The sequence below is a fragment of the Xylocopa sonorina genome, chromosome 7, assembly GCF_050948175.1.
Source record: "Xylocopa sonorina isolate GNS202 chromosome 7, iyXylSono1_principal, whole genome shotgun sequence".
Lineage (NCBI taxonomy): Eukaryota > Metazoa > Arthropoda > Insecta > Hymenoptera > Apidae > Xylocopa > Xylocopa sonorina.
In genome coordinates, this window is record NC_135199.1 from 9452743 (window position 1) to 9477477 (window position 24735).

Here is a 24735-nt window from a genome sequence, read left to right on the forward strand (position 1 = left end):
AGAGCGATGGAAGAGAGAGAGAAATATATATTTCTCGATCCGGAGAAACTCGAATTAGCTCTCTGTTGTCGTTCGAAAATTCTGATAAACGTAAAGATAAGTATTTAGGTCGAATCCCGCGAATTTTATAGGCCCGCAAGAGCCGATCGACAGTTTACAACCGCAGCGTAGATCGCGCGATACACTTTTCACGCGCCGCGTGCTTCAGACGATGGCTATTCTTTCACTTTTGTTTCTTTCACTTTCTAGCGAGCGGCTGCGATAAATGCACAATACGCACGCGATATCGCGGAGGAATTCGCGTTCACCTAGTTCCACGAGACCGCCGTTCCACGGTCGGTCTTTAAACCGTTGAATAACCGTTCCTCCGTTACCATCGCTCGCGCCAACGAATCCCTCGTAAGAATAGCAGCACGCTGAAACATTTAAGCACGGAGAATAACATTTCAGAGTGCGCGCGTGGACGCTTGTACGTCCGTCTAAGCGTCACGTTATATCCTCGAGCAGTCTCTCGTCGATTCGTATCCTTGCAAACCGCCGCACTCGATCTCTCGAAACGCGGCAAACGCGTAATCGGGAATAGAAAGTGCACGCAACGCGTCGAGATCTGTTTGCTCGACGAAGGGTCAAGGAACACCGGCGGTCCTTCGAACAGGTTTCGTATCCGTGGCTCGAATCTCTCGTTACCAGCCGGTAACGGAACGGCGAGAAAGTAAAGCACGGGCACGGTCGTTCCGTCTCGGATCTTTTCCTCGCGTATAATCGAGCCCTGCGGGATCGTGGAACGACAGATGTCCTGCGCCGGCAATAATTGCCGGTGCTTGGTGAAAACCGCGTGGCGAAAGCCAGACGAAGAAAGGAGCAGGCCACCCGGGCTCCGACTTAATTAATCTATTTAAATTAGCCGCTTCCTTCCGGCAGAAGAACGCTCGTTCCGACGGTGTCCGCCTTAATCCCTTCGTTGTTGTCGACAACGATACCGGAGGGTGGCTTGCCCGCGGACGGGGGTGGCGTGCACAAACTTCGAGGACAGATTCTTCGTCGCGGGACGAAGACAATTTTCTGACTATTTTTTTTCTTCTTTTTGCCTTCTTTTTTTTTCGAATGTGCCAGCACGCGATACACGCGTACGAAGATCAATTGATTATTGTTCGGAAGAAAAATATTCGACTTCTTTAAGGAGAGGTAGAAAGAGAAACGCGGTGTGCTCGCAACGGGAATAATGTATCGACCCACGGCACTTGGAGAAACTGTAGCGGGTATTAACTTGAAAAGAAAAGTAAAGTGCACACAGAAGGCAGCGCTGGAAATTGAGACGTTGGTCGAGAGTCTTGACGGCGGTGTTGCGTACACGTTCTCTCGATACCGGTTCGATAGGGTGTTTAAATATCAGAAGGTAGATCAAACGAAAGACAATGCGCGGCCTGTGCAAAGTGACAACTATAGGAAAGCGAAATTGTGTGTTCCGCACGCGTCTGCGTGTGCACGCGTATATGTGTATCGTGGCCCACGCACATGGACAGAGAAAGAGAGATACGAGGAGAGAGAGAGAGGGAGGGAGAGAGGGAGAGCGAGTGCCAGTCACGACTGATCGATCCTCCTACTGCACGGTCCCCTTGTTACGGGGGTGGACTCGACTGCGGCGGGCAAGGGGCGTTAGACGAACAACGGAGAGGAAGGTTAGACGAGGAAACAAAGCATGCAATCAAAACGTTAATTACATTAAAATGAGTCGAAGATCAGACCAATCAGAATCGCCTGGCGATGGCCTCGAGTCGCGTTCGAGCCGACGCTGCTCGCGGAACCGAGGCGGACGCGGAACATTTCCGAGAACTGGACTTCTTATTATACGCGTACCGAGAATCGATCTGGGTTGCCTTGGGATCTGGCCGTAGGCGGGTTGCTCGCCATTCAATTGTTTTACGAGCGATATTACGACTGCTGAATTTTATGGCTCGGCTGTAAAATCACGATTCCCTAAATTGAAAAAAATACTTACGGAGCGCAGCGCGCGTACGACAAACCGTAGAACGCCTCTGATCGACTGTATCAAAATCGAAACGAGGACTTGTACTTTGCACAGTCTCGATCGTCTCGATCCATCGCTACCGTGATTTGCTTCGCTCAGACGGAGAAAAGGGATTAGTTATAATTACTATTTTTCAACCTTGAAATGTTATCGTTGCACTGGCGTCAGCGATAAAACACTACAGTACAGCGATAAAATGCATGAAAAATTGACATTGAAAAACGTAGATAGGTGAGAATATAATCTTCAAGAATCACGTGTCCTCGCAGAGGGTGAAGATCGCTCGTTCGGCAATTTCATGGGAAACCTTCACCGTTCTCCGATGAACTCGACCTCGATTCGTCTAACCACACCCATCCCACGTTTCTACTTGTCCGCGACGAATCAATTTCGCACGCGAGGAAAAACAATCGCTTCTCGCGCGACGTTTCACATTCGAGGTCCGCCTCGCGGAACGACGAGAACAACCGTTCGCGCTCCGTTCACCGGCGAACGCGAGGAGCGAAAACTGATTCGCCCCCGCGGCCGGCTCGCAGCCATCGCTGGCTCCATCCAATATCTCAGCGAACTTCTAATATGAGCGCGGTGTTCGGTATATCCGGCCAAATTGCGCTCGGGAGCTAATAGGAATTTTGATTGACTGAATTAAATAGTTATTGGAAATTCGGGCTTTTTGTATCGATTAGCTATATTAGGTCCGAATTGTTGGGACAGTCGATGAGAAGGGGAAAGACAGAGGGGGATGGCGGTGTAGAAGAAGGCGAAGGGGGAATCGATAGGAACGCGGGAGTGGATCGACGAAACTGAAGAAGAAAAGGACTTGGCCGAGGTAATTCGTTGTTAAGTCGGGACTCATTTTCTGGAACGCACGCTAGCCAATATGGCGGAGCCCGCGGGCCACCTCATTACCGGACCTAGTCAATTTCAATTTAATTTGCCGTTTCGTCGCGAAAAGAAGAGCATGGGTGACGAATAGGTGGGAGGGTGTGCAGGCCCACCAGGGCGGGGGAAATAATGAACGATGACTATATAGAACGAAAGGGTTCTGCTGCTGGTGCTGGTTCCTCATACGCTGTGTCGGTTTTTAATTAAACCGGGGTAAACCGTTCAAGGGAGCGGGCACGATTAATCGTTACTACGGCTCCTCGCGTGTAGGAGAAATGAAAAACACGGAATCGCGGAGGTGTACTCGAAGAAATAGGCGGCGGCGCAATTGAAATAAATAAGGCTTCCAACGGGCGCGGGAGACGGTTTCGTCTACGGTCGGCCGTACCCGGTGCGCGACCGTGTACACGCGCGAGCGTGTGTACGTTTAGCGGTACATATTGGAACGAACGCGATTCGTGGAATTGAATAGAATTAAATTAGCGCGATTGCAGTCGCCCGGTATTTAATTTCCTCATTGCCTCCCCCTTTCAACGTTCCACCCACGCTCGCCACCGTCCTCTGTCGCCGTTCTCGTACGATGCCGCGTTTCCTTCTTCCACCTCGGCGTCCTCCGCCCCCTCGGCCGGTCGCGTCTGTCCCTCGCCTTTTTCCACGTTGCCGGAGCTTTCATTTAATTACCGCTGATTCGATACAGGAGTTCGTCCAGTATGTTTGCCGACGAGCTTTGTTATTATAATTTCGGAGCCGAGCAATTGAATTATCCGAATCACGGTAGAAAAAACGAACGCCAAGGCGTTCGGGTTTCCATTCCTCCTTCGTTTACGCGCGTTTTTTTTTTTATTCCCCGTGTTTCGCGTTTATTATCGATCTGGAATATCATTAGGCCGGCGTGCTCCTTTTTCTCGTATCCGACGCCGGATTTCATGCTCGTTTACGACTGCTACTTTCTTGAGATCGTTACCATCAATAACGCGCGGGATTTCTGGTTAATTTTATGCCCGTATGTGTACACCGATGGTTGTTCGTTTTATAAGGAAGACGCGATACGATCCAAGTGGCAAGTAGCTTAATTATATTCAAAAGCCTTCGCCGGTTATACATCGCGGGGCAATTATATGCAGATTAACTAAATTACGCTGTCGGGGCCCCCTTGGCGAGCGATCAAAATTTATATAACCCTATCGCGTTACACGCGAAATTCGACGGACGCCCGAAATCGCCTCCGTTTTATCTCGAGAATTAACCCATTTAGTTTGCCACGGAGCCCGTGAAAGAGGGATATACGCAATCTGAAACACGAGAATCGAGAGCACGCCGAAGAGCCGTGTCCTTAATTATCCTTTCCGCTCTTCGAAGCCTGAAATAATCATCCTAATGAGTTTCGACGCGCTTTGCTTCCTTATTTCCAGGGCGCGCGGAATCGGGACGGCCCGCTGATTGTTTCCCCGCGGAGCGGCTCCTCGCGTTCCCCCTGGATATTATTAATAATCAATTACCGATTCCCGGTTTGCGCGACTTTCACCGCGGCCCACGCTCGAAACGGAAAGTCTGTTGCAACGTTATTACGGTTACATCGACGAGTAAATTCACTTAATTCTGAGCCACGAGCGAGCCGCTTTCGAACCGCTAAACCGTTTCAGCCGCGCGGGTCTCGCGCTTTTATGGAATCCATCTAATCGATTCGCGAGTTGAACCCCGTCGCGCTGAGAGCGGCTTTCTTCGGCTCGCGCGAATGAGACGTGCCACGAGCGGGGTTATCGGATGCGTATCAACGAATGTAGACGCGCGTCGCCGACGTGTTCGTAACAAAAAGCAGCCCACACAGCCAGCCCGCGACCGTGCACAGCCGTCTCTCCCCGTTCAATTCCCTTGTTTCACGGCGCACGAAACAACTTGGCCCCACCGCCATCTTTCGCTCCTCTCGTTCTATCCTGCTGTCCGTCCGTTTGTCTGTTCCCTCATTTCCTCGGGGGTGATCACCCTCCTCCGACTCTTCACCCTTTCCAACCCCACCCACCCCCCGTCCTTCCTCCTGTCTCCGCCGCTGCCTCGTGTGCCTCTCGCTAACAAGAGGGAATAAGAGAGGAGAACATGGAAACGCGCGGGCGCGTCGAAATGAACGCATTCACACACGCATTCCTGGCGCGCGCACGTGTTCGCGCGCACACGGCGCCGGGGCTCGCTGTTAATGAGTTAGACCACCTTACCCTCGCCACTTTAATTGTCTAAAGCGCAAATTGGGCGGCTTTAATTAGCGTAATTATTTGGTTCGTTTGTCCGTTTATCCAAGATCCCTGTATCGAGCGGCCCACGGCCGTAAAACGGGGGGTTGGGACGGGGCGGCGGCGGTGCCGGCCACCCCGTTCCGCGCGCGCGGTCTAAATGGATTCGTTAGTACTTCGCGCGATTAAAAATCCGAGTTCGCCGTTGGACTGGCCACGCCTTCGCTTGGACTTGTCCAATTTGCCACCGTGGGGATCCAGCAGGCTACGGGGATGAAGGGGAGAGATAGCGTTCGAGCTCGTTACGGGGCACGGTGGCGTTAATGAATAAACGGATGATTCATTGATTTTCGTAGTATCGTCGTGGGGCGTTCGTGGGGGTCTGCGAGTAGACCATCCGAGCGTGGAACCCGGGAACGCTATTGTTCCCGCTCTAAATCAATAGTAATTACTGTTTTAGAGGATTCTTCTTTCTTCTCTGAAGATCGTTACATTTAGTGCGGTGTTTAAGACACGATGGACGTTCGTTGGCGTGTTCGTTGAACACCGCTTGAACACCAGATCAGCGCGCGCGCTGCGCAGAAACAAGAACCCGTTCCACACGTCCCATAATAATGATCCATATTTCTTTGTCAGCCATGAAATAAGATCTCCGTTGATCGAGTGTCCGTTCCTGTTCCTAAATGGATTCATTATTACTCCGCTTCTCGCGGTGTACACTGCGCGGATGGAAAGTCGGCTCGATCGTGTTTATAAATTACACTTTTTCTTCGCCCCCTTCCTTTTTTCGTCATTGACAAGCCAAAGCGTTTCGCGTGGAACCTGATGGAATACATCAAGCACCGATGAATAGAGAACGAACGCGTATTTATAGAACTCGTCGCGAGCATATTCCGCTCGCCCTAGCTCTCGCCTCTTCGCAGTTTCGCAACTTGGAAAGTGTAATAAGCCACTGTATTTATAGGGTGTTCTTCGAACGATCGATATTTGGCGGCGAGCGCTTACTCGCGGGGAATCATTCGGTATTCGCTCGTATCTTCGATAGATCGAACAGCCCAAAATCAAACGTCGTATGTTACCAGTTGTTACGAGAGTAGAGCAAGAGCTTCCAGTAAGTGGGAAACCAAGAGAGATTACGAGGCTAGAGCTACGGCTAGAGCCTCGAAAGACTCGATCGGAGGGTGCCGTTGGTCAGCCAGGTTCGATCCAGGTTCGAACGAGCTCAGGTTCGTTCATCTTTTTTCGTAACACCGCGCTGCTCTTACGTTAGACGCGAATTTCCTTCAGTCATTCCAGAAACACTCTGTACACAACCGAGTTCCAGCCAAACTATAATTGGAATTGTGTGTTCTAACCTTCCCCTCTGGGCGCACCCCTGAAACACGCGGCGCTGCGCCCTCTCCCGGTGCCGACCGTCATTCAAAGCGGCGGGCACTCATTCTCCCCGCCACGGAATGTAATAATTCGCTATTCAATTTACTGGATCCGCGCGATTTATTCGCCGTCAGGGGAACATGAAATATTCATTCGCTCGCTCGCCGCTCGCGCGAACTTCGCCGCGCGCGCGATGGATGAAAAGCTCTCCGCCGCCGCCGCCGCGTCCTCGCGAAACGAGGTCGATTAAAAATTACCGCGGCCCTTTTTCTTTTTTCTCTCCCTCGCATATTTCTCGCACGCGCGGAGAACCTAACTCGAGCTCGCGACAAACTCGAAACGAATACGCGAACACTAATTCGGGGGGGAGGGTGAGCGACTCTCGGAGGGTGCACCGAGTTTCGTCGATCGCGCGATTCTAGCCGTGTTAATTAACTGAATTCAACGCCAGTAATAAATGTGCCCCGTGGAAAGACAAAAGGATAATCGTGGAAAAGTGTTCCTTAATCGTAAGGCCGTTTAATAACACAATGGAGGAATTTCACGCGGAGATGGGTGCCCCGTTGCAGAGGCACTTAATTAAATACGCCCCTCTCCCTCCGCACCCCTGCTCTATCCCCACCACTCGCCCACCAGCGCGCTCTTTCGCTCTCCTTCTCTCTCTCTCCCTTTCTCTTTCTCTCTGCAGATGCAATCAAATTTCAATTAGAAAAGGGACTTTTTGCACGAAACGCACCGGTGTCCCGTGCAATTTGATTTAATGCCATATTATTACACTGCGAACGTGCCAGTAATAATAGGAAGCTCAAATTGCCCGTAATAGTAACATACGCGTGGATACAGTATGGATAAGACCGAGCGCGGATGGCTTTTCGCTCGAAACATATTTTACGAACAGTATTTACATAATGCCCATTACCGCGGCGCTTAAGCGCGACAAAACGAGAGCAAGATGGGGGATTTCGGACTTTTCGATGCGCCACCTTTTTATTTTATCCTCGTTAATTGCTTTTTTTTGCTCATTGCGTGTCCTTCTTCTTTTTTTTTTCCCCTCGATCCCAAATCCAATTTCTCTTATTACGCTTAACCGAGAGAAAGAGAGAGAAGTCCTCCAGAGGAAAGGAAAAGACAAATCGTAGCTTTTTTCGCGCGTTCACCGCGGTGATATTTTCCTCCACCTTCTCCAAATCCCCTCTGCCTGTCACCAGCCACTATTTATCGTTTTCCGGGTATCACGAAAATCCCGATCGAACCGAGCGGCTGTTTATCGGCGCTCGAAGATCCGTTCTCCCTCTGCCTCCAACCTACCGACCCCCCTTTCTCTCTTTTCCTCCGCGAGACGAATCAACGTGGCAACTTTTAATTGCTCCGACCTTATCGAGCCAGCGCAGCGGCGGATACCGCCGCGCGCGTCCTTTGCGGCGTAATGAGCGGAGATGCTCGACCGCTTGACCGAATCGCTCCATTTTCGATTTCTCCTTAATTACTAATTAGAGGCCGACCGTCTCGCTCGTCGATCGGCTAGAACGAGTAGAAGAAATTACACAGACCCGACCGGGCAACGATCGCGCGCATAAAAATCTCCCTACCCCGCAGGGTTCCCCGCGCCCCGTCGACCGCTCCTCGCGTCTCCCCTTTTATGCGCCAGACTCCTTTTTGCCTCCACGATTCTCCCGTTATTATGCCTTTTTCCCATTTCTTTCGTCTCTTAATTAACCTCCGGAATGCATCTCCGCGGGTACACGCCGGTGGCACCATATGGAGATCGTTCCCTCGCCTAGCCGGTTCGATCTAATCTGTTGAGGGAAAGGTGATTGGAATATTGTGGATTTATCGTTCGCCGTTTATTACGTTTTGCGGGTTAATTTCAATTTGCGCGGTAATCGTACGCTGTAAATTACACGCCTCGTTTTCAGCGAACCCTCTCCGCAGCTAGATCGCTGTGCACGGGTTCGTTTGAGTCGGAACGCGTCAAATACCCGTTGCGTCGCGATTCTCCTCGACTACAGACTATTTATTTCTTCGATCGAAATAGGGCAGAGACGCGAACACCGGAGGTGGTAGCAACGATCCAGCGATTTCGCGTGCTCCTCGAATCGATCTGGGAACGCATAAACATCCTAACGATCACGGTCGAAGCAATTAAGCGCGCAAACAGCCCAACCCCGAACGAGACGCGCATGCGAACGATCCGTCGGAGGAGCGGAGAGGAAGCGTCGAGGCGTCTAGGCACCTTACTAGCCCGCGTTCCAATCTTTTCGGGGTGTAATCCATTCCGCGCCCATTCCATCCTCGCCATCTCGCCCGCCCCGCACTACTCCTCTGCCCCCGCGTCGCTAAATCGGAGCGATTGTACGATCCGTAATAGCCGTAATTACGGGCATGCCCGGGCCCCATCTGCCACGCGGGACAATTAATAATCTAATCAGACGGCGGTGATTAACACGTTAGACACGGACAAATGCCGAGCGAGAGGAACGGGCCGAGATGAAAAGGCGCCGTGGCAGCGAGAGAGGCCTCTTTGTGCGTCTCTTTCAGGGCGCTCGTCCCGCCGTGCTGGCTTGGGACTAGCCGAGAGTATCCGCTCCAAGGAAATTATTCCCTCCACCCTGTTGGAAAGAAAAAGCACGCGAGCACAAACTGGCCTACCCAATCGACGAAATTCGAATCTACGCATTGCGATCTACTAACATGTATTTTCAAATTTTTTCTCGTAAGCACGTACGAGTGTTAGAAGATTTTTCATCTTCTCGAAGCAATCTGAAAATCGATAATCAGGATCGAGGACGATTAACCCTTTGCACTCGAGGCCTTTTTCGCTCGCGCGAACCAGCAACTCGAGGCGATTTCGGCCAAACTGGGCGAACACATTACAAGTAATTGAAAAACATTTATAAGCAAACAAACGTATATAAATAATAAAATTTCACTAGTTTATTCATTTATATGTCGAAAACAAGAAATTTTAGTAAGTATTACAAAATTTTAATGAATATTACACTCTGTAATTAGTTTTGGTGTGATATTTTGTGAAACAATATCCAAGATGCATCCTAGGTTTGTCAGGACACGTATCACAGTAATACGGAGTTTCCCGCCTACCTCCAGGCGTGTTGCGGTCAGAAAAAACCTTACAGTCCCTTTTTGGCTCTTTTAGTATTACGTGGAGCTTCCCGTTTAATCAGATTTCATCGAAATGCGACGTAGACGCTTGCTCTCGTTGCTGGCGATACGACCCTCTTAGTTGTTCGACAAGTGTTTTCAAAAATCGTAGATGGCTCAGTGGCTTTTCCCCTTTTTTGTTTTTTTCTAGTTTATACAAAATATATGAATTCCGTCGTCTTACACCTCTTACTATATCACTATCTTCACCACTGGATTCTTTCGCTTCGCGGCGTAATCCGCCGGAAGTCGATGTAAGTTCACCATCCCAAGCGGCAAAATCGAATTCGTCCGAACTCCAGTTGATCTGATCATCCTCCATATTTGTAGGGTTCAAATACTTTTTAGATACTATATTTACTGCCAAGACTGTTTCAAACGAATGCTACGCTGAGACTAACTAAATTGAGCTAAGATTAGGCTACAATGTAAGCAGAGCCTAGTCCACGAAAGTACTTCCGAGAAAACCATCTTATCGCATATTGTAAATAAGGAAATCCAGTTACAAAAGACCATAGCGTCGTAGCAGCGTAGTCCGATTTAAAGTTTAAAAAACACTCGGGCGCCGCAGCAGCGTAGCTCGAGTTTTCACTTCGAATCGGCCGGGCGCCGTATCGGCGCCGCTCGAGTTGCCACCTCGAAACGGTCGGGCGCCGTATCGGCGCCGCTCGAGTGCAAAGGGTTAACCGTGCGCTCAAAGCGTCCCGTCGACCGGTTGCTCCCAATTTACAGAGGCTTTGTTCCCCTCACGGTCCGTATCGACGCCCTCGCGACCGATCGCGCAGCCTTTCTCCTCCAGCTCCTTTTTTTTCTTCCACCCTACGCCGTTTCGGATCTCGTGCAAATCGGCTGTGTTAATTAGCGACGCGAGGCTGCTCCGCTGACAAACAAACGTTCCCTGGGAACGAGTTCTCGTTAACCGCGGCAAGATTGACACCGCGCGTATAATTAAGACGCGATCGGAGGTGCGCGGACGGGGTCGCGCGAGACGAATCGCGAGGTTTGGGGGTGTCGAGCGCGGCGGAGGGTGCGCCGTCTGGCTGGCGGCTCTGGTTCGAGTCCGACGGCGGATGGCGCTGAGCCCTCGTTTTGCGTTATTATTAGTGAAATCAACTAATTAGAAATAGCGCGGATTGCTCGTTAAAGATCGAGCCCGCCGGCTGTAATCACCAATTACTTCCTTAAGTAAGCCGCACGCTGAACTTCGCTCATTAAAATTATTAAACGGCAGGCTGGTATAGAATCTGCATTTAACCTTGATACATGAGGCCGCGTTCGCCCGCTGGATTTCTCTCCGCGCCGACCTACCTCCCCGCGTGTCCTCCGTGTGTTTTCCATTAATCAATCTGTCCGTGTCTTCGTTAACGGGCTCTCCCGTCTGCGGCGTCTTTCGCGACGCGGCGATACGTCTCCGGACGAAGCCTCGAATCGCAGTCGCGAGCTCCATTCCGCGTGTCTCGTCTCCTTTTTTCTGATCCGCGCGCAACGCCATCGTCGCGTTGATTTTGCGCGAGACCATCGAATCGGCATTGCCAAGTCCGAGCGTCGTCGCGATCGGTCAAGGCGAACGCCAGGGTTGCGGATGAAGCGTGGAAAACTCGACTTCAACGTTCGCGCGGAGCGTATTTCGACCCCTGATTCTATAATAACTCACGAGAGACCCGCGGAAAACAAACGTTGACGTCGAATTTCACGCGGCGTCTGTTTACTCGCGCTGCTCTCGCTGCGCTATCGATTTATCAGCGGCAGCGTACGAAAATCTCTTGACAGGTGATTACGGAATGTTAAACAGGAGAAGATTCAAATGCAGGAGGGGGAGGACTCGTTCGACGATTAACTGGCGTTCCACGAACCGACGTTTACCGCCTGCTGATATAAATAATTAATTGCATTTCGTCATGGCGATCGACGATTCTTACGGCGACGTTATAACGGTCCCTGGAAATTGCTGGACCCGTTAGAGGGACCGGCCCCGCGAGCTCGCGGGTATTTTGTCGAATCGAGACACGGCGTCGAGTCGATGATCAATTTTACGGTTCGTTGATCGAGGATCGCTTTCGGTGGAGAACGTGACGGCGATCTCCTTTTGCCGATCCGGCGGCGACTCGAGCTGGTAGAAATCAGGATCCGCTGGGTAATAAAAGCATAACGCGCTGGGTACAGTTATGCTAACGCGCGTATTCGAATCGTTCGTCGACTGGTAACATCATCGTACGCAGGCTCTCGTCGCGGATTTTCTATGGATAATTTCGCAATAAAACGCAACGTCGCTGCGTATAACGAGGCATTAAAATATTTTCAGCGATAAACGCGCGTACGCGAGATAATCATCGCCTTTGGTTCGCGTTTCAATTTGGAAATTGTCTAGACTCGAAGTTTGACTTCTTGATTATGGGGTTAAACGATTTCTGTTACCTTCCGAACAGCCGACTGATGGAAAATATCAGTCAAAGTTCGCGGGAAGTTCGCTGGAAATTTGTTTGAATATCGAAAGTTAGACTGTAAGGTTAATCAGGGAATATTGTGTCTGCAACTCGGGGGAGTGGCTGTATAATAGTTTAGGAAATTAATAAGTTCATTTCTCGCGTTGATGAGCGGACCGTCTCGTCGTTGATTGAAACGTGGAGATAAAAGCTGGAATAGCTTAAACGACAGCCTCCTCGTAAACTGCGCGTGCAAGAAAATCACCGTCCGTGTCGTGAGCCTAGAAAACGAACGTTCGCCGACTCCGGCACTGCTGTGTAAATCATTTAAACATCGCAATCGAAGCGGGAAAGTCCGCCAGGATACTTTCACCTCATCATCGCGATCCTTGTGGTTCTTTGAACGCCGAATAAAAATCTCCATCTCCTCGCGTTAAGAGTTTAAACGGCGCTCGCGTGGACGCGTGTGCGCGCGAGTACCAGCAGAAATTCAATCACGAGAAGAGAAACAACGAGAAAAAGGAGCGACGGAGCGCGCCGGAGGGTTGAAAAACGGGAGGCGAAAGAGACGCGAGGTGAAATCGAGAAAAAGGAGGAAGAAGAGGAGGCGAAAAAATTGGGGAAAGAATTGAAACGTCATTCCACGAGCGATCATCGAGTCGGCGGCTGGCTGACTGCCGCGCGATCGGCTAGATGCCGGACAGATAAATTAGCAATTTAATTATGGAACTGTCAGGCGGTAATTAAATTAATAACGAGAAACCTCGAATCCAATCCGATCCGCCGTGGCAACCTTTCGCGCTCCACGGGACTTGTCCGACGATATCGCATCGATATGCGCGCGTGTGCAAACCGTTTTGAAGGCTGTCAGGAATCGCAGACAATTTTCTCCTACGCCTCGCGTGCGCTCGCTTCCACCGTCGCGTTATTCGCACTTTTTCGCCCCCTCTCTCCCTCTAGCTCTCTCTCTCGACGTGTCTTCTTTTACGTTTGTTTTCGTCGATGCTGTTAGTTACCTGTTTCTCTTTTGCGCTTTTTCACTCCGCGCGAAACACTCTCCCTTTGTTCTTCGACGCGAGAGGAATCTCCGTCGAGGAATAAAATTGTCCGTGAGTCGAGCGATCTTTTTGCGAACGGACGCTTATTGGATACGACTCGGAGCGATCGGTGATTAAAAGTTGTTCAAGTAGACCCGATCCTGCTCGATGCTTTTCACGATCGTTCGACAGAAAATTGTTGTCCCCTAAACCGTGTTAGAGTCGAACGAGATTAGATTCCCTCCTCGACAAATTAGAACGCGTTAAACGCGATTGTCGTCGAAATCCGTCGAAATTATTGCGACACGAGTATCGTTTTTGCTGGCAATACGCCCGAACGCTTTCGCTGGTTCGAGCGTCCAGCCCAGCAGCAGGCGAGGCTCTCTGCTGCGGATACGTCGATCATCCGTGGCAATCGAGAACACCTTCGCGCCTCTCTCGGGTACGCATCGCGCGGCTCTCGCGTGATCCAATATACGAAAAGCAAAAGTGTTTACAGGCTGGCGGGCCGATACGAGATTAAACGTCGGCTGCGCGAACCCGGGCCCGATTAAAATTCTCCGATATTTTATCGACGAGGCTGCGCCGCGGCGGATTCGACGGCTCGCCTCGATGCAACATAAATGGGGTACCCGCCCGGCGCGGAGACGCGCGTAAAAGTTTCATCGACGCGATCATCGCTGGCAAATTGCCGAATGATACGCTCGATACCGCCGCTCGATATTTTCATTTGCACGCGTCCGCGAATTTTCCGCCAGCCGCGAATCAACAGGTTACGCCCGCGACGCCCGTTCAATCGCGGTTTTCGCGCCAATCTTTTCCCACCACCCCCTCCGAACGAGAAATCGAGAGCAGCTTCGCGAGTCGATCAGTACGAGGAGCAGTTCGAGGTGCGAACCGCACGTTTCGACTGTCCGCGCGACTTTTCGAAGAACACGACGAAGGTATCACGGGTGATTGACGAAACGCTACAGTTGAGCACCACAGCGACCTGTTCCGGACGATCGAACCTTTTTTATTGCGCTGTCGTAAATGATTGAAAAATCGTGCGGATTTTTAAACCCGGACACTAGCCGCGACTATGTCCAATAAAGTATCGCGATGGTATGCAAGTTGCATACAGGTGCACTGTCCGCGTCGAGTGGTTACGCTCGAGCGGACGCGAGGCAACGCGAACGGGACCACCGCGTGTTCCGCGTACCACTGGAGATGGAAAATAGCTGGGTATCGTTCGGTTAGGCCGTGGCTAGACTTGCTTTCGGTGGTTCTAGTCCTTTTTCTTGGTCCCGTTACTTTTATAGAAAGTATCTACAGTTGTAGATTCGTATAATACCGATCTAAATTGGACCAATTTAAAGGATTCGCATAGAAATTGGTAAATAAACATACATATTTATCTACAGCGGTGGCATAAATATCTGTTGTTCGAGAACGAACAGGGACGCAAAAGGCGAACTTCACCATCGATGGATTCGTTCGCGCTCGAGCCACAATCAGAAGCCAATCAAACTTTCATTTAAGTAACACCGGCATTCCTCGAAGAACAGCGCCTCTCACCCCGGATCAAAGGATCCCAGTAATTATAATCGTGCTTGATTAATCAAGCAGAGCGGGGCCAGTGCAACGAACCTGGCCGCGGGTCGATCGAGCCGCTGGCTGGATCGAAGATCGACCGATCTGGCGGCGTTTCGATCGTTTCCTCTCTCGTCGCACCGGAACAACGCCGACGCGTGCGTCTCTGCAAACGGCGGAACCAACGGGGGGGGCCAACCATGACCCCTCTGCGCGAGTGTGCACGCGTGTACGCAGCGTATTTAGAGGAGACACGCACACGCGGCTGGAGAACGTAAACGCGGGAGGCCTTTCACATTCCGGAGAAAATTTGCTCGACGGGCATTTTGCGCTCGCGGACGGAAGAAAGAACGTTCCGGGTCTGAACGACGCGCGCGTGTACGCAACGCGGGTATATCTGGTTCAACGATTACAGCAGTCGCTGCGTCGCGTTCCGAGTCCCGCCGTAAATTAATGAGAAAGCGCTGCACGGGAGACAAAATCGAGCGTGCAGAAGAGCTTCCTTCTTTCGCTGCAGCGATGTACCTGCTCTTCAACTTTTTGCCGCGTCCCATTTTCCTCTGCTACTTTCCCCCTCCCCTCTCTCTGTCCTATATCTCTCTTTCTCTCTCTCTCTCGTGCCTCTTTCTTTTCCGACGATCGATCGCGCCAAATGGATCGCGTATGCAAAACGCCCGGCTCTTCACCCGATGCAATTAAACGCGCAACCGCGGGCAAGAACTTTGTTTCATTTTCTCTTTGCACGCTTTCTCGTTTTCACTTGCCCGTCTGTTATATCTGGCATAAATAATCCGGGACGGCGCGTGTACCCGTCGCGCAGCTGAGAGGAACGCTCGCCCCGTTTCACTCTTCCATCGACGTGATCGACCTATTCTGATCGGCTGCGAGAGTAGTCTAGGGTGTACCAGGGCGGATATCTAGATTTATGGTAAATAATAGAAGGCTCCACTTTGAGGGATTCGAAACTTCCTGCAATTATCATAAGTCTGTACGATTTACAATCGTGCACCGCCTGTGCGCGTGACCTGTTACCAGTGATCTTATCAGAAATTGTTCTCTGAACACACGATCCAGTTCCATGGGAAAACCAGAGAATTACTCGATCCCTCGAACGTACTAGACACGAAATTTCCCTGTAGATCGAACAACGCTGCTCGATAAATCGCGAACGCAACGCGAATGTAACCACGCGCGCCTAAACGCATCGACTAATTAAAGGCTGATTAAGCGAAACGCCGAGTTCTTCGATCGATCTTCCGCCATCTGCTCGGCCGGCGCAAGTCCACGGCGTGGTTCGAAACTCCCGCGGGATCGAAGAAAGCATCGCCGTCGCGGTCGATTCGACGTGGCCGCGTATCGTTACACGGCTAATTGCGGTATAAACAGCGGACTTTACGAGGCACCGGTGCGCGGCTGGCAGCGTTCGCCAAACATTACCCTCCATTAACGAAGATATAAGGCAACGGTATTGATGCGTCCGCGGGGCGGACGATCGGCGACGTCAAGGGACGAGGAGACGGTAAAATGTTAAGATCGCCGTCGCCCGTAATCGAACACCTGACGCGAACATTCCAGGAAATTGGCCCGAGATAGCACCGCGCATAATGCTAATGGATGGTTATTAATTTCGCCGTGGCGAGTACATTTTAACTAATCTCGCGGATATCGTGGCGACGCGCTGTAGGAAAGGGGTGGTGGCGAGCAGACGCTTCGAGCGCCTTCGACCGGCTCGCGAGCAGGCCTGTTAATCCCGGAAACTCCACGGATCCACCGATAACGTCGATAGGCGATGACGTTACACTTCGCGCAGGCTGTCGCGGTTATGCGCCCGCGAATTCCAACGGGAGGCTGGTCGAATGTTTATGAAATTATGCGACAAGTGGTAGTCGAGGGTCCGAACTGATGGGGTGCGTTCGAGATTCAACGGGAACTCGAAGGGGGTTACCGCGTATCGGAACAGATGGTCGTGGTTTACGGTCTACAAGTTTCTGTTCGCGAAATATCAGCCGATTTTTATCGGTTCGCAGGAATATCGGATCCAACGATTTATCGTGTATATACGCGCATTTGTATCCTGATATTCGTTGGAAGTATGTTAGGTCACATCGGAGGCTTAATGGCGTAGAGGAGTTATTGCGAAAATCAGAGTGTAACTAGTTTTAATTAACGAGTTTCACCGTACATCAATTATCCATTTCGATAATTGTGAAACTAATTAAATAAATCACGTGAAGTGTCTGGTACGTGTGTGCAAGTTGCCAGACTCGTACTTTTGACAAGTAGTGTAGCCAAGCGCGTTTCTGGCAGGGGAAAACAAAAAAACGACAGCCAGCCAGCGGTCAACAATGGAAAATATATTATCGAGGCGTCGAGGAATATTTTCTTTTTCGTTCTCCTTTTTTTTTCTTCTTCAAAACGCGCGTCCCTTCGCGCTTTCGCTGGTCACGAAATGGAAATTCCCATTAATTCGCCGGCGAAGCTCGATATTTCATCGGCTCGATCGGACAGCGTCGAGCGTTTTTCGACGGTTCGTTTCAATTTGCTCCGTTCTCGTCCCTTCTTGTTCTTTTATCACTCCTTCCCGCCTACCGCTCTTTATTCCCCGATTTTTCTCCCCCCCTCCTGCCCGGTTTTATATCGCGCGCGTTACCCGTTAGCCAGAACGCGCACTTAACCCAAATATTTACATTGATTATTTTAATTGCTCCGGTGTGGCGCGCCGCGACTATTAATAACCGTTTCGAGAAAAGGACCCCGCGATCATAAAGCGTGGAATTTTAATGACACACGGCCACGGGGCGGGGTGAAATCGCCGCTCGTGAATTACACGGTGGTTCGCGGAAGTGTTCGAACGCTCGCGTTTTCAAACTTTCAACAATTTCGAACGCGCGCGCGCGTTAAAACGCTCTCGCGTTTCGAATAACGTGATTAATTAAATTTTTCAAGACGACGGAAAGGCTGGATCGATCGTCGAACCGCTGCTGAACGTTGTAAGCAAGTAGGCGCGAGATATTGTCACCAAACGCGAACGAAGCAACAACCAGCGTGTATATCAATTATCCTAGATTACCATAATTGCTCGTTTCCAGCGGGAAATTTGAATACGATGGATCGTTACGGAACGAACGCTCTTAATTAGTATATAAACGTCGAGACGAGCACCAACGACGGTGCCATTTTTCAGACCGCTGTGCTCGATGGACCAATAGGGAAGCACCTCGTCGCGCGTCGTCCGCATTTAAAGATTATAGGAACCTATAAAGCTTTGGCCGCAGCAACGCGGGACATTTTATAAAGCCGATTATTCGGTATCTCGAGATAACGCGAAGCACGAAGCCATCGGAGGCCACGGCTTTGCCGGTTCTTCGTTTTTAGCCGGCAGCCAGCGGCGAAACTTTCTGGAATTCGAAACGCGAACGGGTCGCGCTCGTTTGCGCTCGGCCAGCCCAGCCAGGGAAACGTTTACAATGTATCCCTCGTAACGTCGACAAAAGCCGGACGAACGATTGCGACGGATGAAATTCCAAGTGTCTCCTTGCTTTCGTTAATCCTTCCGCCCTGCGGAATGCTCGTTGCCCTCGCAGGAACGCGCGCCCCGCCGCCGTTCCCTTCTGATGATTTTAATTCATTAATGGAGAACGGACGGATAAGGGCGCGAGGGATACTGTGACGACGAAGAAACGACGAAGATTCTTGTTCGTTATTTCCAAACGATCCGACGAAACATTCCACCTGTTCATTAGGATGACTCGTATAATCCTCTGGTCTCCTTAATGCTTTCTTCCAGCTTCGAAAGTGCACCCCTATCGGAGAATAGAAACGTTTCTGCTCGCTGTACACGCAACAGGAACCAGGGATCAGGGAGCAAATTACTCTCGCTAATTGTATCGAGATACGATTTCATACGCCGCTCGTAGAAAGGAGAACGAATTCCGTACACTTGAACGCGCGCGATATATATATATCACGGTTCTTCGCGATCACCCGTGCGTGGCATTACCCGATAGCCCGGTCCCAGGGGTTACGATCAATTATAATACCGCTTGTGTATTAATTGCGAACGCGAACAGAAGTGACACACGTGCGCGCACCGTTTATTAACCCGGCGGTCGTTGTAGCTGCCGGCGGTAGCTCGGCTAACGACGACGTTTAGCCTGAAAGGAGGCGTGCTTGTTTCCGGCCGTGATCAAAAGCGCGCAACGCTCGTTGAGCAGCGACCTCATCTGAAAGCACCGCGAAAATTCGTACGTCACGCGAAACGCTCCCACGCCCCGGCGTCCCTTCGCCGCTCCGCTTCGTTATTCTTTCCTTTATCGCGCCCCTTTTGCCACCCGCTAGACCAGAGAGAGTGGCGGCCCACCCCCGCGCGCGCTTAGGAGGGCAGAAAAGGACAGGTGTCCGGGCCGAGTTTCGCGCGAACGAAGACAATTATACATGCGACGCCTTATTATAATCGACTTCCCCCCTCGCCCTTATTCTTCCGCCCTCTCCTCCTTCAACCCCTTTCATCCGCCTCTCGGTTCTCCTCCGCGCGTATCGTTTAAAGCGGAGCCGTGACGCTGGTAGCGCATAATAAGGGCGGAAAGAAAGAGGAGCACGGCGGTGCGGTTGAATATAGGATTCTACACGGGTCTCCCTCTGTTGTCGGCCTAACCTCATTTAGTTAGAAAGTGTTCGCGCGCGAGACCGCGCGCCGCGGGATTTAATTGGAAACGCCTCGCGTCTATCGCCCGGAGAATGTCATCCTCGGAGCCCTCGGCCGCGGCCGTAATTGGTCGCCTTTCTCGCTTCATCCGACCGTCAGGATTTTCCCCGGGATAACCGCCGCCGCCGCCACCGCCCGTCTCTCGAGTTCTCCCCCTTCGTCCGGATGATAAATTTGTATATTCGGACTAATGGCGCGCGGGATTCGCTACCACACGGTTCCTCCGCGCGGCGTCTGACGAAGCAACTGGATTCCGAATGGAGAAGAAGAAAAAAGAAACGATTCGTGGCTAGGATTGTACAGGGGGTTTTTGATATTGTCGCGAGTCTATTTTGTTGGTCGATGGTTCTTGGCGAGGTTCGAAGCTCGAACGATAGTGGTGGGAATCGTAGAAGTTGGGTTTCGTTTCTAGAGAGGCAGTGGGTGGTTAAATAATCAGTGGTTAGCTCTGATATTGTCCTAAGTCCGGTTTCTTGCGCGAACGTTTTTAATGAGTGCGAGGGGAACGCAACACCGGCGGGTTCGAAAGTTGGAAAAACAGCGGTCGGAATTGTGCGCGGTGGTAACAATGGCTCATAATGAGCGGATCGCAACAATGTTGCCCCGCATAATTACGATCATACGTATATAATTTTTCACAATTTCTCTCCGGCATTGTGCGGGCCGCGTGTATATTAAAGAAAATATATCTTTATTTACTCGGGGCCCCAGTAATAACGGCGCATTCTCGAAACAAACGTCCCGGTAATAAAATAAATTTTGTATAACGATACACGCTCAACGCCTGCCACGCGTGGTACATCTACTTATGTTTTTGCGAAATATCAGTTTCCAGTCAACGTCATTGAATTCATAATACGTAACCGGCATAAATCTGGACTCGTTAGTGTATCCAGCTAACCGTGCGCAACCCGATGAAACATTAATGAACGTAGAAATATTCATTTCCCGGAACAAAGAGGAATCGCGTAATTATTGGCGCGTCGTTCCGCTTTGCCCGGCCCTCCTCTGATCAGCCTTACCCTTCCTCGTAATTTCACGTCGCCCGTCGGAGCCCAGCCGGCTCGATTTTCCAACTTTTCCAACCGGTCGAAATTGTACAGGCACCGGCCTCTCGACGAACGGACTAACAAATTAGAATCGAATTAATCCGCCGGCCGGCACCATCTTGAAATCCGTCGGGGCGCGGTAATAACGCGCGCGCGGGTAATCAAGACGGGCTAATCAATCGATGTTATTCGGCGTTGTTTCAGGATGTTCGGGAGCAGCGGTGCCTGCGCGGGCTGCGGCAACGCGATACCTGCCAGCGAGCTGGTAATGAGGACGGGTGGATCGGTATTTCACCAGAAATGCTTCACCTGCAGCAAATGCGGCAGTCAACTCGTTTCCGGCGATAGGTAAGTTCCCGATCGGCCCAATAAACTCGTTCCGCGTTGCCCTCGCCGCGCGGAACTGTTTTAATTTCGAGGGGTGGTTGCGAAGCGAAAGCAGAGTCGAGCTAACTTTACCCGCGCGAGCAACCAGGTCGAAGATAATTGTAGCCTGGAACACGTTCGAATCGAAGGTTTATCAAATTTTCTAAGGATTTACTCGTCGAGCCTATTGTCGAGGCGGTCGAATGAAATCGATGACGGTGTCGAAGGGGTGGATATAGGAAGCAGATCGGTCCAAGGGTGACGGATTTGATCGCGAATACCGCTGGGGAGCACAGATACGAGTCGAAGAGGAAACGCGGCAATTAAAGGGTTGGAAAAGAGGCGTGCCACGGGCGGCTGTCAGTTAATTGGCGGGGATCGCAATTGGGGATTTTGTAATAAAGGAGGAGGGGCACAATTATTCCGGGCCGGTAATGAAGCAATCTTGTTTATGAGCATCGATTTCGTGCGTGACACTCCACGTGCGTGTTCCGCTCTGCTCGATTGCCAGACGCTCGTTTCGAGCCGAGCTTTTTGTTCGTACTAACCGATCACCCTTACATTGTCCCCATTTTCGACCCCGTTTCAATCCACTCCTTCCACGATCGCGTTTAATATTCTAAACCCATCAATACAAAAACGCGAGTATACACCACTTCAAGCGACTAACGAAAGCTGTTTCTCCGTTCAGGTACTACCTGCTGTCGGGTTCGCCTGTGTGCGAGACGGATTGGCACAAAATCGTCAAGTCGTCGAGCGTCGCGGCGGCCGCAGCGGCGGCAGCGGCCGGAAACGGGGGCGCGCCCGTGAGAAAAGGTAAGGTCGGTCGGCCACGGAGGAGTCGCGAATGAGGCGGCAACCCGGTCGGTCGCCCGAAGAAGGTACAAGCCTCTCCACAGCCGACGCCCGCCGTCGCACCGCCACAGGTCGACGTCGTCGACGTCGCGGTCGGAGGGGATCCCTATTCGCCGCCTCCGCCGGGTCATCAGCAGTACCACCATCATCACCACCACCATCACCATCACCATCAGATGGGCCTCGTACATCCGGGACTGGCGGTACAGCAAACGCACCTGCAGGCGTCCACCTATCAGGACTGGTCTCCGTGGGCACAGGACACCTGCGACTGAGCTATCCTGGTTGACGCGATTCTATCAAGGTCGGCCCGTCCCCAGGCCGCGCGAATCGACCCTCGTTTCCTTGCTCGAGGTCCAACGACCGTCTTGGACCGTCTCCGCTGGGCGCGTCATTGGAAGAGTGGACAGCTCCACGACGGACAGCTTCCTTCGAAGCACCGTCGCGTCGAATCCTGGACTAATCGCGGGTTCGCGTAGCTAATTGGAGCAGTGTCCTCTCGTTGCGCGTTCGAGCGACAGGTGACGCGGAACTGTGGACGTCCCCGCTTCGTTGGCAACGGGAATTGTGCGCGTGCGAGTGTGGAGACGCGGTCATCTCCGGCTGGACGAGGGGACCGAGGCCTGGGATATGGTGAACGAGTTTCTCGTTGCTTGTGATCGAACCACGTGTCGCTGGGAAGAACTCCTTTGATAGAGGAGGAGGAACGTACGTTTCTTGTTCGTCTTTCGACGCGTCCTGACCGATCGGACACGCGTCCGGTCCCGAACGGCGTCTCGCAACGTCGACGGCTCGCGCTGTGCGTGGTCAACGCGACGACGATCGGCTGTCTCGATCTCTGTCGCGGACGATCGGAAGGTAGCTCGAGAGCAATCGACGCGCGTCGATCTCGTTCGATTGCTCTGTGAAACGCGCGCACGGCCACGTGCGAGAACGCTCTACACATCTTCTCAACTGGTCTCCCCCCACAACCACCCTCCCCCTCCCCCTCCCCCCCCTTAATCGATAATCTTTGCTCAATCACGGAGAATTGAAGGATAATTGAAGCGTCTCTGTGCACGGGCCGCGTGTATCGTCGCCAGTAGCCGGTGTAACGGAAGCACTCTACGGACTCGTCCGATTCTTCGACGCTCGTTTACGCTGAATCGACGGCGATAATCCTGATAATCGTACGCTGGACAACCGGTTCGTCACTCCTTACTCTCGTCACGACTCAATACGGAAGATCGTTTTATCCGCGTTAGATCCGCGACGCTTATTTGTCAGGTTATCGGTTTACTTTCACTTGGAGCGATAAGCTTTCGGTAATGGCGACACCGTTCAGCCGGGAATCGTAAAGTCGAAGCCTCCTCGAGGTGTCTGGGAAGAAAATTGTATCGACCGGTACTTGGGGTAATTCGGTGGTTGGAAACGTCAGGGTCCTGGCCCTTAGAAAATTATTTTTCTTTCAAAATCACCGGCCCTTCTTCGCTCCACGGGCACACGGCCTTCCCCTGTAAACTCATTAAGCGTTCCTTGTTCTCGCGATCGTTAATCCCCGCCGCGAAATAAAAGTCGACACCGAGGTGAAACCGTCGAACGAGCGAAATTATCATTCGAATCTTCCTTGTTAGCGCGGACGATCCCTCGCGGTCGGATCGGTCGTTTCTCTTTTCGAAATTCCACGGATGCAGCTGCGCTTCTGTAATAAGAACGCTAGAAATAATGCGCTGCGTGAAGATCAACGGACGAACCCGAAGAACGTTTCCGTTTAGCATCCTCCAATAATGATGGCGAGCGCACACAAAAAAAAAAAAAAGATACGATAGATCGTTAACCCTACGGAAATATGATATTTTTCGCCCGAAACTCTTGCTCTTTCCGTCATTTTTTCCCTTTTATCAGTTCCACCAGTCGGTAAGGCGGGTATTTTCCCGACCGACGGAAAAATGTACAGAAGTGGCGCACGATCGGGAAAACTGCACTGGCTGGCGACGAGAGCGCGAGCACCGGTGCCCGAGAATACTCTTGGCGAAGGATTGAAGCGTGTAACAATACTTTTTCTAAGTGGCAGGGTTTCGACATCCGCAATAAACATTTACGTAAATGTATAATCGTGAACACGTTACGATGTATCTACTGTCGCCCGAGCCCGTCGCTGGTTTGCGCGCGAAGCCCTCCCTCTAAGTTATGCAAAGCGGTTTCCCTCTTCCATCGAGATCCGTGGGGCTCGACCGGAAACCGCGCGGGCCCGGGCACCCTCGAAGCTCAATGCGAAACTAAAGACACATGTTTTGGGTGTAAATCACGCGGAAACGGCTCGCTCGGTTCACTTTATGGCAGTCGCGTACCATTGTCAATTTCTCAACCTCGAAACGGGTCCTCTCTTGGGCTTCTATAAGCGTGCAATTATTAAAGATCGTTTGTAATATAGATATAAATGCAAAGAACCTCGGCGAAGTTGTTGAAACTATTTCTGTATCATATAGACGTGGCTATCAGTTAACGAAAGGGTATCGTTGACGAACGATTTTCACACGCTCTCAATATTAATCGATGATATTTCCTTCGAAGTTCGTTCTTTCGAAGTACATTGATTTTTAATAAAGAGAAAATCAATATTCTTCTCCCCTTCCCTCCTCTACACCCTCGCCGCAGCGATTATCCCTCGCCGCTAAATTATTCCAATTTCGTTCGCCCACGGCATCGCGATTATCCCTTATTTTTCTCGAGCAATCGACGCAAGACCAATAAATTCCATAAAGCGACCGAACGACCGGCTCACCGTGCCGTGCAACTGATCGTTACCAGTTTACCCGTCTCGTTCTTAGCGAAACTTTCGCCTCTCGGTACGTCGCCGCGCGTTTACGAGGATTCGAGGCGAAAACGAGGAAAGTACCTACAATGGAAGGCAAAACCGCAGGTCGCCCATGGTCGTCCTCGCGTCTCGCGCTTTTAAGAAGCCGCTGGCACCAACGACGCGATCTTCGTTTCCCTCCTGCCAAACCTGCGAATAAGAAAATTCATCTTTCAAACGAAGAAATAGAAAGAAAGTTACGAGACGTGCTTAGCCA

The 24735-nt window shown here is 51.3% G+C and overlaps 1 protein-coding gene across 2 annotated transcripts in view; it reads left to right on the forward strand.

The window, feature by feature from the left end:
• Positions 1–22042, forward strand: part of LOC143425119 (uncharacterized) — a 134886-nt gene extending 112844 nt beyond the window's left edge. For both annotated transcript variants that reach the window (XM_076897637.1, XM_076897638.1), the window contains 2 exons: positions 20666–20809; positions 21519–22042. In XM_076897637.1, the coding sequence (XP_076753752.1) occupies positions 20666–20809; positions 21519–21678 (304 nt within the window). In that variant the 3' untranslated portion in view covers positions 21679–22042. The remainder of the gene's footprint in view (positions 1–20665; positions 20810–21518) is intronic.
• The last annotated feature ends 2693 nt before the right edge of the window (positions 22043–24735 follow it).